The sequence below is a fragment of the Dermacentor silvarum genome, chromosome 4 (genome assembly GCF_013339745.2).
Source record: "Dermacentor silvarum isolate Dsil-2018 chromosome 4, BIME_Dsil_1.4, whole genome shotgun sequence".
NCBI lineage: Eukaryota > Metazoa > Arthropoda > Arachnida > Ixodida > Ixodidae > Dermacentor > Dermacentor silvarum.
The window spans coordinates 76772850-76791232 of NC_051157.2; the positions used below are offsets into that span (position 1 = coordinate 76772850).

An 18383-nucleotide genomic window follows, 5' to 3' on the forward strand; every position below is an offset into this window, starting at 1 on the left:
TTAATTTTCGGCGTCGCGGTTATTGCTGACGGCGGAAAATATGCGGAAAGCTTACAAGGAAGAAAAAGAAAAGCGTCCCAGTGTTCACACGTAAACGTGAACCGAGGCTTTGCGGGCCGATAAGTGTAGACGGGGAGGGGGGGCACGACTGAGATTGTGCTCGAGCGGAAACGTGACATGACCGAGGTGTAGGCCAGCCATAAGCGATAAGGGTATTTTGGATAAGGACGAACAAAGTCCAACCGGCCCCAAGGCGCATTCCAACGCTCGACGCTGTGTGCTCATGCCTTGAGATCGGTGACCCGTAATTTCGAGTGCGCAGGCTAGCAGTACGCTTCAACGCCGGAATTTCACTTTCTTGTAACAGTTGCTGAAAAAAAAAACGTAGACGGTAGCAAGGGCTTTTATTCACAACGAAAATTATTACAGAAATGCTGGTACGTTAAAGGGCCCCTCGCTTGGCCACATAGCAAACTTTGGTTATACGCTGGAAGTTGTTACGTGCCCTTTAAGGAGTGTACTACCGCAAAAAAAATCAAATTAGTTCATTTATAGCAGATATAGAAATATTTGAGGTGCTGCGAATCCATGATTTCAGGAGGCGAGCGTCACCGCCAACATAGACATTCCACTTGCCCCGTCTTGCCTCCGCAACCAAAATTCCTTCTCTGCGTTCTCCCATACCCGAGCCGGAGGATCACGTGATGAATACGTCACAGGCTCCGCATTCTTTCTCTCACTCTCTCTTTCATTTTTGCTGAGTGACGCACTTCCAGTGACGGTCTCGCGCGTGAGCTGTTACATTTGTTTCGTTTCGTGCAGCGGGCGATGTTGCGCGCGTTGCACAAGAACACCTGATTAGCGGTATAAGTCAGTGCCACAGTCACAAGCACTGAGGCAGGCGCGAGTGAATGAAAAAGCATGAACGCGGCGCTACATGGAACACGGTAGAAAATGACATAGTTTCGTTCTCAGCGCGCGCGACTGCACGACGTTATTTATTTCTCGAAACTTTAATTCATCTATTGAAGCAAAAGATTAAACAAATAACTGATGTTGTCTTGAATAATTCTCGAAGGCACTTGTCACTATGAGTGACGTCACAGCACTGCCATGTACGTAACGCACCTGTGCGATTGACGTCGACTCTCCGGCTGGGAGCGCGGCGGCCGCGAGAAAGCCGAACGGCGTTTGGTTTGAAATGTAAACTCTTTCCGCGGCGCGTAGCGATGTAATACTTCGCAGACACGGTCGTTAGCGCACATTGTATGCACTGCGCTTGTCAGCTCAAAATGGCCAGACCTGGTGAGGAATTCAAGGAATTTCGATTGCGTCTTTTACGACGACATTCAATATTATTAAAATTTATCGGTGATTTTTTTTTCTTTATTTATATACGTTCCCATGGAACCACCTCGCCTTAGCTATACGGTTTATTTGTTTGAAATGTTGACTAATCTTCTACAGAGTTTGACAATATGTACTGTTCACCTAAGGGCGACCGAATTCCCTTAATTTTAACCGTCTACTTGCGTGACAGTTGTTGTTGCGTCAAACGTAACCAAGAGGGGGATTGGCCACACTGGATTGGTTGAAAAGACCCCACAAAATACCAAGAGGGGTAAAGGCAAACATTCAAAACGAAGCAGTAGGCAACTAAATGATAACACAAGTTTTGAGAGGACCTATACATAAACTTAGGAGAAAAAAATAAAAATAAAAAAGTCGCAGTTTCGCCCGAAAGGTGAAGCATCGATTGCGATAGCAAATTAGTGAACAGGCATACGAAGTAAGGATAGTAGTTTTATCGGCCGTATAAACTTTTAAATGCGTAGGCACACTAACTAAATTAAGAAGCATGGTGTCACGCGCGCACACGCAAGCATGAACTTATCTCACTCGATGACCGCGAAAATTCGCTGTCAAAACGCTGTAGTGAGTAAGCGCGGCAGCAGCAAGCGAATTGACCTTCGTGCCGCCGCTCGCATCAACGCGAACTAAGCCGCGAAAACACAGCGCAGGGCGTAAAGCCCCTGAAACTAGCAGGGCGGACACTGCCCCGCTGCAGATGGCTTTCAAAACACTGCCGCCCGGGCGAGTGAGCGCGGCGCATGTTGATTAAACAGAGGCATTAAAAAAAAAGAAAAAAAAAGGAAGAAGGTCAACGAAGGTGTGCACACGTATTCATTTTCTCATGACGGGAAGAGACGAATAATTCCCCATCATTTCAATGAGTGAAAATTTGTGATTTACAAATACCAAATGAGTACGAACTGTTTTATATTGGTATCAAACTACAGAGCCCCTCAATTTGGAGTTGTGGATCGGGTGGGGGTGTGCCTTAGCTGGGGACCCGCGGGCACACGCCCGAGACGACGTCAGAACGAGGGACGTTAGCGAAGCCTCTTTGCGATTGCCGCGCACTATAACTCGCTATAACGTCATGGTCATCGTGATTTGGGAGCTAACTATAAAGACATAAATATGGTCTCTATTTTCTCCGCTAAAGAGCTATCCTTTTCTCTCCCCACCCCCTCCCCGCCCTGAAATTAATGTATCTAGGTAGTGTTGAAAAAGTAATCTACCATGCATTACATATATAGTTTGTTGTCCTCACTTTAATTAATTCCTCCCGACTATATAATGGACTTTGGCCTGGTATTCCTGGCGCAGGATATGCGACACTAGGCCCGGAGGCCAATATTTGGAATCTTAAAGACATATACACCACCGCCCGCAGAGGTGCCCATAGCACTAATTATCTTCGCCAGAAATGCGCGGTAAATCCAAGAACATATTCTCCCTCTCGCGACTCTTCTGTTTGCAGCCTTACGGCTGTGTGCCACAGACGGTGATATGCCGGCGATGTTCTCGAACTGCGTCTCATATGTCAGGAACACGGGTGTCCGCAGTAGTTCGTAAAGCCTCTTGTCTGAAGCCCTTTGTGCGCCATATGTGTGCCTCCGAGATGCCTTATGACTGGAAATATTACTTGCAATAGCAAGCGATATTTCATGTTTGCGCTGATTAGCGTCATCTTATCGAGAGCTTCTCTTGTGTTGTATGTCGAATTGCACAAGAATACAATGGCGGAAAAAAACACGCTAAGCTAGGCTCTGAAATATCGGATGCAACAGCAGGTTGCACGCTAGATGGCGCCACAATACAGCGCCACTAGCATAGAAAGCTTTTATTGGAAAAAGGCAGCAGAAAATGTCCCTAACAACACGGCAGCAGGACCCGATGAAATCCCAATACAGCTAATTAAAAACCTCGGTCCAAAAAGCAAGGCACTGCTGACTAATGCCATAGAGCAAGTGATTAGAACAAAGAAAATTCCCGTTGGATGGCGTGAAAGCAAGATGAATCTCATCTACAAAGGCAAAGGAGATAAGGATAAGACGAGCTCATACAGGCCAGTTACAGTAACGTCGGTGATATATAGAATGGCAATGCAAGCCATAAAATTAGAACTGTCGAAGTGGGTGGAGAAAAACGATGTATTGGGGGAACTATAGAATGGGTTCAGGCCAGGCAGACGCTTAGAAGACGATATGTTTGTACTAACTCAGTGCATAGAGATTTCAGTAGCTCAGAAAAGACCTTTATGGATAGCATTTCTAGATATTAAAGGAGCTTACGACAACGTAGACAGGGAATTGTTGTGGGATATTCTTCAATACGAAGGCATACATGACGATTTCGTGGAGCTGCTGAGGGAGATATATAGAGACAACCAAGTACAAGTGGTATGGGAAGGTAGAAAAGGAAATGAAATGGTGGGAATTCACCAAGGATTGAAGCAATGATGCCCTCTGTCACCATTGTTGTTCACGCTTTACGTCAAGGGTATAGAAAGACGACTGGAAAACAGCGAATTAGGTGGTGCAACAGAAGGTCCCCGGACTGATGTACGCAGACGACATTGTGCTACTAGCGGACAATAAAAAAGATTTACAGACACTTGCGAATATCTATGGGAATGCAGCGACAAATCTAGGCCTTAAGTTTAGCACAGAGAAATGAGGAATTATGATCTTTAATGAACACACGAGTAACTTCGTGGTGTCAATTCAACAGCAAGTAATACCCATAGTGAAGCAATATAAGTACCTCGGCGTACACATAAACGAACGAAAGAATTACTCAAGCAACCACCAAGATAATCTGAAAATAAAGGGGAAGCGGAATGCAGCAATAATGAAACACAGAGCACTATGGGGCCACAATAAGTATGAGGTGGTGCGTGGAATCTGGAAAGGAGTAATGGTGCCAGCGCTAACATTCGCAAATGCCATTATATGCTTAAAATCGGATATATTGGCGGGTTTGGAAGTTAACCAAAGACCAGTAGGCCGGTTGGCTTTGGGAGCACACGGTAATACGACAAATGAGGCAGTGCATGGTGACATGGGTTGGGCCTCTTTTGAAGTCAGAGAAGCACAGAGCAAAATTAGTTTTGAAGAAAGGCTCAGGAACATGGATGAAAATAAATGGGCGGCTAAAGTGCACAAGTATCTCTACATGAAAAGCGTAGACACAGAATGGAGGAAGAGGTCAAGGAAGTTGGCAACCAAGTACAGGATAATCGAAACTGCAAATAGACAACCAGGAGTCATCAGAAAGAAAGTGAGAGAAATAGAGACCGTGAATTGGATGCAAAGAATGGAAACAAAAAGGACAATGGAGATTTACAAGAATGAGAAGAAAGAAATTAGAAGGGAAAATATGTACGATAACACAAAGGGCAGTGCCTTGCTATTTGAGGCTCGAGCCGGTTGCCTAAGGACGAAAACATATCGGAACAAATATTCGGAACTAGATGAGACATGTGCATGCTGCATTAAAGATCCAGAAACCACTAAGCACATCCTGATGGAATGCGACGGGATACACCCAGCGAGAACCGTAGGTAACGTGCAACTCCCAGAAGCGCTTGGTTTCAAAGTGGAAGGAAACATAAACAGATCAGCCGTAGAGATCAGCAAGAGACGATTGGAGTACTGGTGGAAAAAAAGCAGGGAAAAGATGAGATGGATACGACCTGATCTCTTAAAATCATAGGCAGCGGTTACAAGGTAAATTTTTGAAAAAGAAAAATAATAATGAGAGGTATACAAAAATGCTAGATAAAGAACATGTATAGTATACCTGATTAAATCAAGCAGGCTAGGTGACTATTTGTCGCCGCCCCGTTTCAAATGGGATGCCAATAAATCATCATCATCATCATCACCACAGCGAACACAGGGCTTTCCGAAGGATCGTAGTATGTGTGCCTTGGCAAGCTATACTCAATGTGCACCTGAAGTTTCGATGAGCAAGAGCATGTATACGTCAAGAACCGTGTGCAATGGTGACCTGAAATTTCAATCGAAATATAATTTCAGTCAGTTTTATGCTAAGAGCATTTAAGTTTGTACCGTATTTTACAGTGAAGCTGTATATGGCTAGGTTCTGGCGGGTCGCGTGCGCGGACAAAACGACGCGTAGAACAACAACGTGGGCCGATCCTGGTGATAGTGCGGAAAGGGTCCAAGCTCAATGACACATGCCCCTGTGGGCTCGGGGACCTGTAACGCGCCCTTGATCTATCCTTGTCACACGTGAAACCCAAAGAGCCAAAAAACAATGGGCCGGAGCGATGAACGTTGTTGCCCAAACGCTATAGTCTATGACGATGTGTGTCGAAGCTTCAGTGATAAAGCGTAATAGTCTACCAACCAGTAGCTGTGGCAACGTGCTGTGGTCTATGGTGCAAGGTAGTGCGAATCTAGTTGCCTAAACTCGCTTTCAATCGCACATACAGCATACGGTGCGCGGCGACGCAACGAGGTTGTGTCTTTTCAACCATTTGACATGATCCACCAAATTCAAAAAATATATAATTAAACAAAACCAACATATTCGCTCAGTATCAGTACGTAGTATCAGTACGCAGTAACAGTAGGTGCGTGTAATAGTTTGAATCAGTCAATAAATAAAATCATATTTTCCCTTAGAATGGTTTATGGGCCGCGTATGTCTTTATTTGTGGAAATTAGAAAAAAAATGAATACGTCATCTCTTAATGTATTTCAAATGTTTGCATGTTTACTAAGGAGACCTCACCTTCACCTAACTAAATTTTCGGCAAACTTTACCGTTTCGAATGTACAAATCAGCTCCAACACGCGCAATGTGCCGCACGTGTGTATTTTTCGCTCAGGATGGTTTTCGTAAAACGAAACAATAAAGAATACATCAGGTTACAGGGTACCATTGCTTCGCTCAAAAAAAAAAATTAATAAAAAAAGTGGTGTATATGCACAAGCTCTGGACAATGCAGCCTGCTCTGTGGGTATAAGTGGCTATGACATTGTGCCGCTGTTTACGAGGTCACGGGTTCGTTGTCTGGCCACAGTAGCCGCTATACGAAGGGGGTGGAATTCAAAAACCCTTGTGTACTTAGAGTTAGGCGCACGTTAAAGAGCTTCACGTAGCCAAAGTTAATCGGAGCCCCCAACTATACGTCGTATATCCGTGCATCACACCGCCCCTGCTGCGGGAACTGTAATTATGTATTTTATCATTTTTGCTCTTATATTTTGTGGGCTGATATAAAGAAATAAATAAGCTAGGCATAAAAGTATGATGCCGGTCTCAGAGCAAGCGATACACATAAATCTTCGATCAATTGGTTTTAGACGTTTACATGCAGAGATTCAACTTCTTTAATAAAACCGATAGAACTTCCATGGTTTAAGCGGGCTAGTTGGTTGGTAGAGCTTGCATTCATATTAGCAGCGCAAAATTAAAGAAGACACGCACACAAAGAAAGAAACAAAATAGACAGGACGAGCGCTTCCTTTTTTCCCAGAACAGCTTATTTTGAACGCGACTCTCAAGCGCGCCCAAGCTATGCAGCCGTTCTGATTGGTTGATGTTGTATGGCGTCGTCAAGGCCAGCTGAAAAGAAGGCGTGGTATACTTACGATGGCTTCCGTACGATGGCGCCAGCGGCACGAAAATATGTGCCCATGCTTGCGTGTTGCGCCCCTGCCGCTCTGCCTACATACATCAAACCTTTCAAACCTGTGCTATGTATCTCTTAAGCTAAACAGCTGTACGCACTCCTAATATATTCTCTGCGTATTGATTATCGTGGGCCGTCACCTGGAGTACATTCGACATGCTGTGACACCAAGTTACTGAAGAATGCGCTACAACTCGGAGAAGACCTTGACAAAGTGCTGCTGATCGCTGGAAGCTTGGAATCGCCGGACGTCCGTTGGCTGGCGCAGCAAATATATGATTGACTGGTCGAAGTCAGAAATTGTGAGCTTAATGTCTGGCTAAAAGCATTCTCAAACGCTCGTGTGTCATGTGGTACCGGCAAATATGAGCGCGGCTTTGACAACACGCTCCGTGCCTGCATGAGGTAAGCTGATGCTTTTATCATCTTTAGTCATCTCTAGTTACGTCAAATGTGAACGATAAAGTATGCATCCGTAGACTTGCCGCACACCCCGAGCTTAATTGACTGCTGTTATTGCCAGGCTTGCTTCCTATAGATGAGGCGATGCGTAATCTGTGCGCGTGAGTCATGGATGACACAATTGATCGGCTCTCTAGCCTGAACTTCACTTTCTCCCTAGCTCGAGACTGGACGAAGCAACAAGTGCACCGTGTTGTGCGAATCCTCGGCATGGAGTATCGACGAGGGTTTTGAACGGCCGGCAGGAAGGTAGAAAGGTGCGTTTAATTGAACAGTCGCGCTTCGCAGATGGCAATTTGAGGCCCCTTTTTTTGTAGATCTATTTGAGCGCTGTTCCAGAGCAGGCGTGCTACGGTAGCTCCGTGATTCATACCGGCCGACGCACCATGGCATTGGTTTGATCTAAGCCGCTTCGTTCTCTATTAACATAACACTGCCGTGCCGGCCACCCCACTTGCGTGACATGTGTGACATGTCGCAGTTTCTCTCAGATACGCGACGCATACTGCGTTTGGCACAGGTGGCTCAGCTAGTTGTTGTTGTTGTTGCCTTGCTCGACGTGCTACGGGAAAGCCTGCCGTGTCGCTCGTGCGTAATTTCTCGTTCCATCACATGACGGATAAGGCCGAGCCTCGATTTTTGCGCAAGTTTGTTGCACTTTTGTGTTGTCATTTTCAATGGAATATTACTTTTTGGTTTTATGGCAGGTGTTGCGTAGTGGCAAAAATGTAAAAAACCTGAGTTGGTTTTAGTTCCCTGAAAAAAAAATAATAATTTGCTTTGCAGCTTGACATGAAAGCCACCGAGACATGAACAATCCTCCCCCGATCCTACCAAGGAGGCCGCAACCACTTGCCCCCTCTGGCACAGATCAGAGCGTTTCTCCTCCAATCTCCCTTGACACCAAAGTCCCATGTCGCGCTCTTTCATTCAAAGCACCTAAAAAAGACATGGCATCGTCAGAGCCTTCGAGCTTGAGATATGTTCCAGATAGCTCCTTGCCCACATCAGAAGTTGTGCTGGAGCCACCCTCAGCACAGCCTTGCTCATCTCACATTCAGAAGCCAATGGCACAGCAGTTCACAAACCCAATATATTTGCTTATGGATGACAAAATGGAAGCTCCTGCCAATGTGGAACAAGCACCTAGAGCAAATCGTGGGCCAGATGTCAGCGATACTGACTCTATAATGTTTCTGAAAAGAAACAGGCCAAAGCTTCAGCGCCAAAAGTGTGAGGAGGTCCCCAGCTCACCACAGTTACCACCCTCACTTTTTCCTCACATTTATGAGGATGTACCTCAGGGGGTTCTGGAGAAAAATCGAAAGCTCATTGCCGACCAGGAGGCTCGTGGTCCGAGCACCGTTGAATCTCTTCCTGATCATTCGAGTGCCAAAGATGAAAGCTCAAAAACTCCACCAGTAACTCCACAGGGCTCTCCTCAGGAGTTTGTAAAGCCAGTACGTGATGTGAGTGTATTTTGGAACCAGCCTCAGCTGTCACTTTCAGGTGTTTTCTACGAGTTTCCTGTCCATCGATCTCCTCCAAACAAGCAAGAGCTGATGTCACCAACCTACGACACACCCCCTAGCCTCAGGAAGCAAATCTCATTGACTGACAGTGAATATGAGAATGTTGCATTCAAAACACCTCCGTCGTATGAAATTCCACCTCCGCCACTTCCTGTCACTTGTGACACATCGATATCGAAGGAAAGCAAGCTCTTGGAGGACAGTGATCCTAAATCTCCACTGGCTGCATGCACAGTGCACGAAGACTCACTTTTACCTTCTTCAGCACACATGCTCTACGAAGTACCCAAACCTTTCCCAAGGCCTTGCATTTCCCCTCCTGAAAACACTTTCGTTTTCCCAGATCCATCTGAACTCTACGACATCCCGCCGCAAAGAGCAGCTTTTCCTTCACTATCTGATTCACCCAAAGACTCAGATTTCATGGATGCTTTTGATGTTTTTTCATCAGATGATATTGAATCTGAATATTTGCCGTTAATAACTCCTCCGCCATCCTACCCACCTCCGCCACCTCCTGAGCCAGAGCCCCCTGAAATACCCCCTAGGAACAACGCTGCTGTTGCATTGCCGGCAGCAAAATGCCTCTTTGAACCCCAGGTCCCAATTCCAGCTGTTAGGACCTCACTTGCAAAGCGGAACCAAGTTGACCAGCAGCCAAGATGTTCCACGCCTCTCTCAAACTCCACAGATGAAGGAAAGGCCAGTCCTCATACTAAAACGGCATCTACATTTTATCGTGCTCTTCTCCCAAGCCAGCACCCTGTCCCAGCTGCCTTCAAGGCTGACTTCGAACAAAGCCCAACCCCATCCCTAAGAAGTACTTCCTCGAATGCTCCCCAGAGTGCACCAGATTCCCCGCAATTTGAAAGCCTACTTGGACGCAGAGCTTTCACTGATGTGAGTGATCGCTCTCCCTCTAGACAAGATACCACATCTGCGACAAGTGACTCCTCTTCACTGCAGTCCGAAGATTGCTGGACTACAGACAAGCTGGACTTCTCTGGATATGTTTACAAGGCTGGATCAAACCGTAAAGGTATGTATGATATTGGCTTACTTTGCACGCTCAAATAAACTACCACTGAGTGTCTGTGATTTAAGCTGCTTGCTACACAGCCTGTAGCTAATTTCAGCAGGCATTACTACAAACATCAAAATATTTATCAACATATACTTATTTCTTATAATATTTATTGTGCAGTGTGGTGCTATGCTAAAATATGTTCCTGTTTGCAAGCATTTTTTTTATTATTATTATTCTGTCAGGTTGTGCAGTCAGGCCAACATACCAGGTGTTCAAAATTAAGCTTTACAGAATTTTAAAAATCGCCTGTAGCAGGTAGCATAATTCTTGTCGTTGAGCTGGGTTATTCGAAGAGGCAGACATTATTAGCACAAGAAATGGAAACACATATTCAACTAATTAACATAAATTGACAAACGAACTTCTTAGTTAATTACTTTAGGACACATATTGCAACTTATGAATTGTAGCTGGCGAGTTTGCAAGATGCATTCACTTGAAATGAATTTAAAGGTTGACACCAATTTCAAGATGTTATTTCCCAAAGCGTGGGACGAAATACATGGGTGTTCCAGTTACTTTTGTGCTTCAATGTATCAAACAGCATTTTCTTAAAAAGTAAGTGGAACAACAGTGCATTTTTACGGTGAGTTTGATGGTGCATATCTCCAAACTGGTGTCATTCTGGAAATTCATTCCAAGTGGATACGCCTGACAAGCTCACTGGCTACAATTCGTAAATTGCAGTATGTGTTGTAAAGTAATCAACTAAGTTCATTAGTGAAGTTTCAGTTAATTAGTTGAATATGCGTTTCGATTTCTCGTGCTACTAATGTCCGCCTCATCGAATAACCCAGCTCAATGATAAGAAATATGCTACCTGCCACAGGCAATTTCTAAAAACTCCATAAAGTTTAAAATTGAACACCCTTTATAGTGAGTACTGCGGTATTGCACGACTGTCAGAATTTCTATGCAGGCAATCATAGATGTGCGCAGGGATTTCCATTAGGGGGGCTACACTATCTTGCAGGACCCCTGCCCTTTCATTTATCAAACTAGACTTTTCTTCAACATTTCCCTGAAGACAGCTCCGACGGGAATGTCTTGGGCTGTTAGGGAAATGAAACACCTTTTTTTATCAGACCTTACTGGAGGCTTTATGCTCACTATGACCTACCTTGTTATGAAGAAGAAGAAACTACCCTGGCTTCGGGTCAGAGGACACTGCTTAGTCTAGTCTCTCAACAAATATCTGGCTACATACCTGCTTTCAGGATACGATTCCCAACGATGCAAACAAGATCCAATGGTAGCATCTGCTACAGTGTTGCTTCCTGTATCCTATTCTGTTACAGGTACTAAAGACTGCACTTAGTCTGTGCCCTTTGCCTCCCCCTCCCCCCACTCACAAGCTGGCCAGGGGGGGCTATTGCCTCTCTGGCCCCTCTCTGTGCGGATGCAGACAATGGGATCATGTCAGAAACATTCGACTCAAGCTCTGTACATGGTTAACTTTGCATGACATACTTTGATGGCGCTTTCTTAGCATGATCCCCATGCAAGTGTGATAAACCAAATTGTGCAGTTAGAATTTGGAGGTTCTGCCTTCGTGTCATCGCTTGCAAAGATGCTAGGAACTCCCAAATTTTTCCCCACTGTCATCTTCACAAAGTGAGTTACTTCTGGGTGATATTTCTGCCGAAGTGCTTCACTGCCGAACACATTTCTCTTCTCAAGTGTGGTGTGCTAGTATGAGTACGGCAGATTCTACACAAGGTGTTTTATCATTGACTGTGAAAAAGGACACACTGTGGACATTAAAGATAATTGTATCAATCTAATTGCTCGATGCACACAGAGCACAATCTTAAACTATATATTAGAGCACTGCACAGGCCCGGGCGGGGCCATCCGAAGCGTTTGTCGGTGGGCTCGGGCTCGAGGCCGCGGGCCAGGGCCAGACTCGGGCCCGCTCATTAAAGGGCCTAAGTAAGCCTTCAAGCACACGCGAATGCTATGCATTGCATGTTTCAATGCATTCTGTGCCAAGCTGAAGTGATGCGTGCAAGAAAGATGACTGTATATCTTATCAAAGAAAATAGGAAAAGAGATGAAATTCTCATTTTTAACAGCGAAGCTGTTTCAGCCGGGCGTAATGTGTCTGCTGAATCCAAAGATGTGGGCCGATCCTGGCAGCAGTGTAGAAAGGGTCCAAGCGCAATGGCACATGCACCTGTGAACTAGCGAAGCTGAGCCTGGATAAGTCTAGCTAAGCATGATTTGGACTACTTAAGCGTAGTCATTGATAGGCAATTGATAGCCAATTAATAGCCAATCAATAGCTAGTCGATAATCAATAAATAATCAATAAATTCCAGGACATGCTGAGGATGACTTGGTAGTGCTTAGCCTAGCCTAAATATGTGGCCAATACCTTGTGATAGCCAATCAATAGCTAATCGATAATCGATAAATTCCGGGAAATGCTGGGGATGACTTGGTAGTGCCTGGCCCAAAAGCCAGGACTAGCTAGGTGCCCATCAGCTCTGCTGTCTCTTTAGCATTGCACCGCCAGTGTAAGCTACGCTAATATTTTTCTTTTCCACAAAAACGAACAATGTTTCCGCGTAAGGAAAACTAAATCACACAAAGAACCGCTCCTCAAACCATTTCCATGTTACCGCTTTTGCGATTGCACTATTACCAGTGTCGATATTATTGCATTATTTTAGCGCTAAGGCAAGGGGTGTCTTTACTTGTGAGTTTATTTGATGCTGTATGCTTGTGAATTCGCCTTCTTATATATACATAGAAACAAAGCCACAAGAACACGTCTGAAGCCCCAAGCACGATGATCAGACCAATCCATGTAATACCCATCATATACACATGGTGTATCATTTTAGCTGCACCAAATTTTTAAAAATTGCCTGTGGCAGATAGCACAATTATAATCCTTGATCTAAACTACTTGATGAGGCGGTCATTACTTCCACCAGAAATCAAAATGCCTAATTGAATATTTAACATAATTACGTTAATTAACTTTTAAATTAATTATTTTACGGCACGTCTTTCAATCTATGAATTATAGCCGCTGAGTTCGTAAGGCGTATCCACTTAGAATGAATTCCCAGGACTGAACCAGTTTCGAGATAATAATGTTCAAAGTGTCCAACGAAACGCATGGGTGTTCCAGTTACTTTTGTGCTTCAATGCATAAAACAGCGTTTTCCTCAAAAAGTTAACTGGAACGCCCATGCATTTCGTCGGACACTTTGAAAATTAATATCTCGAAACTGGTTGAATCCTGAGAATTCGTTCCAAATGGATTCGTTCCAAGAATTCGTTCCATAGAAGCTCGAGAATACGTTAAGGACCGCACAAAGAGCAATGGAACGAAAAGTGGTAGGCCTAACGTTAGGAGACAGGAAGACAGCGGTGTGGGATCAGAGAACCAACGGGGATAGCCGATATTCTAGTTGACATTACGTGGAAGAAATGGAGCTGGGCCGGCCATGTAATGCATAGGATGGATAACCGGTGTAGCATTAGAGTTACAGAATGGATACCAAGAGAAGGGAAGCGCAGTCGAGGATGGCAGAAAACTAAGTGGGGTGATGAAATTAGGAAATTTACAGGCGCAAGTTGGAAGGGATAATTGGAGATCACAGGGAGAGGCCTTCGTCCTGCAGTGGTCATAAATATAGGCTGATGATGAATCTGCCACAGGCAATTTTTAAAAATTTGGTGCAGCTAAAATCAACCACCCTGTATATTTGCATGCTAAATGTCATCATAGAACCATATCGTACAAATCAAGCTTAGTGCATGCGCACCAGCGGAAAAGTAGGAGCACAGGCGATGGGCCGGATCACTGATGTTCCCGTGGGAGAAACAAAGATTTTGTTCTTTTATTGCTTATATACTGCAGCTGATTAAACCTCGAGAAGGTGAGGCTGACAGATACGGTACAATCTGTAAGTAAAAAAAATGAAATGTTTTCTTACAGGCCGGGCCTGGTCATGCACACGCGGGCCCTAGCTAAGCTTTGCAATGAACGCCCGGGCTAATCTCGGTCATATACGCCCGGGCCCAGGCCGGGCTCGGGCTTTGTATAGCGGGCCTGGGCTGGGCTTGGGCCTCGTAAAGCGGCGAGCCCGGGCCAGGCTCGGGCTGAAAAATCAGGCCCGTGCAGTGCTCTAGTATATATCATTTGGTGAAATCTTTTGGCCATTGCTGCCAACTCTGAATGCATCAACCATGCTTATTGATGCTTAGTCAAGTTGCATTATTCAAATTGCAGTGTTCAGGTTCAAAGTGCTGTACACCTCAAGCAACTGGTCGGCTGCCAAGCCCTTTCAAACAGATGCTTGTGTGTGCTGGACCATCTAGAAACTGCAGTTTTAGAGTAAATACCAGAAAACAAACTCCCCCTTGTAATTTGCTCTTTAATGGTCAATATTGTAACACTTAAATAATGCAAATGCTCGGCTGTAATAAACAGATTTGAGTAGCTGACAGGCTTGTCACATGTGGGTTCTGTGGTGGCACGCTTCTTCACTGAAGGTAATGCTTCTGTTTTTTCAGGATTCCAGAAATGCTGGTGCACACTTAATGATGGCTGTTGGAGCTACTATGCGTCAGACAAGGTGTGATTTCTGGTTTTAGACTTTCCGGCATTCTTAAGCAATAACCTGCCACTTAATCTGCACCCTCATATTTTATCTAGGACACCATTCCTTTGGGCGCTTTGGCACCTCAAGACATCGGGGCAGTTTTTGCTGTAGCTGGAAACGAACCGAGGTAGTCTTCTTGGTTTCATCTTTTCTTGGTGTGAATCTGTTCCGGTGTTGCAGCTTTATTTTCTTGTTCTTTTAGTTAATTCTTGTATTGATCATGATCTAGGGTAGGAATAGGTTTCAAGAACCTAGAATTTGTGACAGTGGAGCTCTAATGACCCGACTGCTGCATTATCGCACAAGAATTTGTCAACATTATTTAGTTTTCAAGTTTCCTCTCATACTCAGAATTAAAATGAAGAAACAAAACTCGTTTGTGAAAGCAAGGACTATGCAGTGCATAATTATAACAGGGCACTATTACAGTCTAAACATTGTAAAAACAATTAAGCACCTTGCTGTGCCACAAGTCAATGATGCACCTACAGCATCTGCTGTGTAATTTGTCTCCTTGCTGGAATTTCTTGCATATTGGCCTATTGTGAGTCATTAAAGGCTGCTCATATTTCATCAGCAGTCAGTCATCCCCCAGCAGACTTCTATGGCTCATTATGACATTCACTGAAATAGGTTACAGCAGACATTGATTTGAAATACATCTAAAATAACAGGGTGGAGGGCAGTCCAGTTATATATGACACTAGTGGATGTGCTTGCTGACAAAATTTATGTGAAATTTGCTATGTTTTCTCTAACACCAACGCATTTCAAGCAGCATGTAGTTTTCATCCTTTGCATGAAGACATGAATCGTGGCTGGGCAAGGGTCAGGAAGAGGGAGATGACGGACAGATTGCATGCTTCATCCATCTTCATTTTTACGCTGACTTGGCACGATAAGTTTCTTACACACTATCCCCTCTTGTACTTAATATATAGAAATAAAATTACGATACTGTTTGGTCAGGCCAGCAGCTAAAGCACTGCCAAGTTCCATACCATCATTCTCTTCAGCTGGTCATGTGTGTGACTTTCATATAAAAAAATTCAGCACAGAGACGTACAGATGGCCAAACAGACAAACAAAAACTTTCTTAAGTTGCTTTTGTTATCCACGCTGTATAAACTGTGAATATTTTTGAACAAAACTTCCCTCACCTTACTATTCGCACTTTCTTATTCTCCTCCTCTATATGGGGGGTGGGGGAGATGTCCAAGGAAACCAGGAAATCAATTGTTGCCCTGACAAATACAAGTTCTTTTGTAGAAATGTTGTCTTCAGGCTGACGCTCATTTTGTTTGGTCACTATTAATCTCTGGAAATATCTTGGCATTTTAGAATACTATGCAGAGTATTATTTATTTATTTTTTTTAGAGGAGGGGGGCATACATTTAAATCATTTGATGTTTAATGACCTCTTGATTGTCACCTCTTTCCTTTGCATTTAGCCCAGCTACGTCCACTGTGCCCAACCTGTGGTGCTTCGAGATCCAAGCGCTGCAGTCACAGAACCGACCCCTTTTGCTGGGCGTGCCAACGCTGCCCGAGCGAAGGGAGTGGCTTGAGCGACTTGCACGTCTGGTGGCTCCGCAGACAAGCAGTGGCCTAAGTGCACGTCAGTTGCATGGGGAGCCCAAGCATGCTGGCCGGCTGCACCTCAAGGAAGGCACCACTGGCTTCTGGCAGATGGCAGGCGTTGTGCTTCGCGGGCGATCCCTTGGCATCCACCTTCCAGGGAATGTGGAGCAGATTGATTTGCGCAAGGTCATGTCTGTAGGTAAGCTGAGCCATGCCTGCATTGAATGGGTTTGCGAGAAAGGTCCGAGACAAGTGCTCTGCGTGAATTTTTTACTGGCATCTTGACATCACTTGAAACCTTTAAATTAAATTAAGTTGTGGGGTTTAATGTGCCAAAGGGGCTCCACTGTGGTGTATGAGGGTATGGAAGGGAAAAAATTGTTCTCTACCCGAGTGTAGCACGAGGCTGCAAGGATCGAACCCAGTACTTACACCTGCCTTCCCACAGCGGTCGCTTTACTGTCTTGATTAACCAGAAGACTAGCTTTCCTTTGTAGCTTCAGCTATTCCCATTTGGATGACAGTTTTTTCTGTTCATGAACCTTCTTCCATCGTGCGGGTTTTCGCAGAACTGATTTGCCCTGTCTATGAGTTGCGCCGTAGTGAAGGGCTCCCGATTCATTTCTGCCACCGGGTGTACTTTAAGGTGTGCCAAAAGCTCAGTACACGAGTGTTTTTGCGCTCCACCCCCGTTAGAATGTGGCTGGAAGTTGAATCTCTGACCTCAACCTGAACAGAAAGATGGCATCGCCACTGAGCCACCACGGTGGTAACCTTGTCCGTGGTATGTAGAGCCATGTACTATTGTGCCGGAATCAAGTGTGGATGGGGAAAGACTAGAACGCCTCTCTTTCTACAAATGGGATAGTATGCCAACTAGGAAAGGAACAGACAAGCATTGACTTTCAATAGCCTTTGTTTCAGGAATATGTGACACACTTCTGTAAGAACACGATTCCATGGCCTTCGCATGAGGCAGCTGACTACAAATAAGCACATATACATGACATTCATAATTCACTGCAGTTGTGAGACAACTGACCAAGTATCACGTTTTCACCGTGTCACCATCAAACAAAGAGTAATGTGTGAGCATTCTGTCAGTTGCACTGATGAAGGAAGAATCAAAGCCTCTAAGGTTGGGTTTTGGGTGATACAGAAATTCGATGTTACTAGTTGTGATCATGATTGGCAATCTTGCATTTACATTGTGTCGTGAATGATGCGAATGTGCACCTGCCTCATAATCAGTGGGTGCTTATGAAGATCATGTGATTGCATTTGCACAAAAACATGTCCTGTCTTACAAAATGACCATTGTTGAAAGTCGAGGCTCACAGCTGTTTCTTTTCTCATCTGTGAATCTGTGTGCTGTTGAAGCTTGGTAATCAGTGATCAATAAGGCCATCTTTATATCTGAAAAGACTTTAACTGGAATCCATATTGGCTTATCAGTGTTTGCCATGTGCATGATTCTAGCATGATTTATTGTGAAATACTGAATATGTTCTTTGTGGCTGGCATGTTTAGATGCCTGCTCCACTATAATGCCACATCACCCTCTCAGGTACGCACATATTAAAAAGGATGTAAGATTGGGCTTGTTGGTAAAACATCCTTTAAAGTTTTGATTAACAGTGCAAGGACACCAGAAGAAACAGAAAGGAGAACAGAGTGCTGAACACTCTGTTCTGTTCTGTCCCTTCTGGTGTCTTTGCGCTGTTAATCAAAACTTTAAAACGAATATTAAAGGTGTCTATTTCTTCTTGTTTGAATTTTCTTCCAGCCCAGTGATACCTTCATTGCAAAACAAAAACATATAACCTCTTTTTGGTGTCACAAACTCCATTTTTCACACCATATGTCATTTCTGATACAGTGTATACCGCTTATAACGTAAGTCGCTGGAGTCGCGAATATCTGCACTATCAGTAGTACCGCACTATAACCAAAACAACTATTTTATTGCGATAATGGACACTCCAGGCGCATTTCTGCCGTCGCTGTCACCGTGCTCTAGGTTCCGTATTCGCTTACTAAATAAATTGACAAGCACGGTGTCACATGCGCACAAGCAAACATG

At 44.5% G+C, this 18383-nt stretch overlaps 1 protein-coding gene across 1 annotated transcript in view; it reads left to right on the plus strand.

Moving 5' to 3' along the window:
- The first annotated feature begins 7010 nt into the window (after positions 1-7010).
- The window catches only part of LOC119450273 (arf-GAP with Rho-GAP domain, ANK repeat and PH domain-containing protein 1-like), a 33670-nt gene continuing 22297 nt past the window's right edge, over positions 7011-18383 (plus strand). The window contains 5 exon segments of the mRNA XM_049665761.1: positions 7011-7420; positions 8264-10048; positions 14630-14691; positions 14772-14845; positions 16171-16499. Of these exon segments, the coding sequence (XP_049521718.1) occupies positions 8428-10048; positions 14630-14691; positions 14772-14845; positions 16171-16499 (2086 nt within the window). The 5' untranslated portion in view covers positions 7011-7420; positions 8264-8427.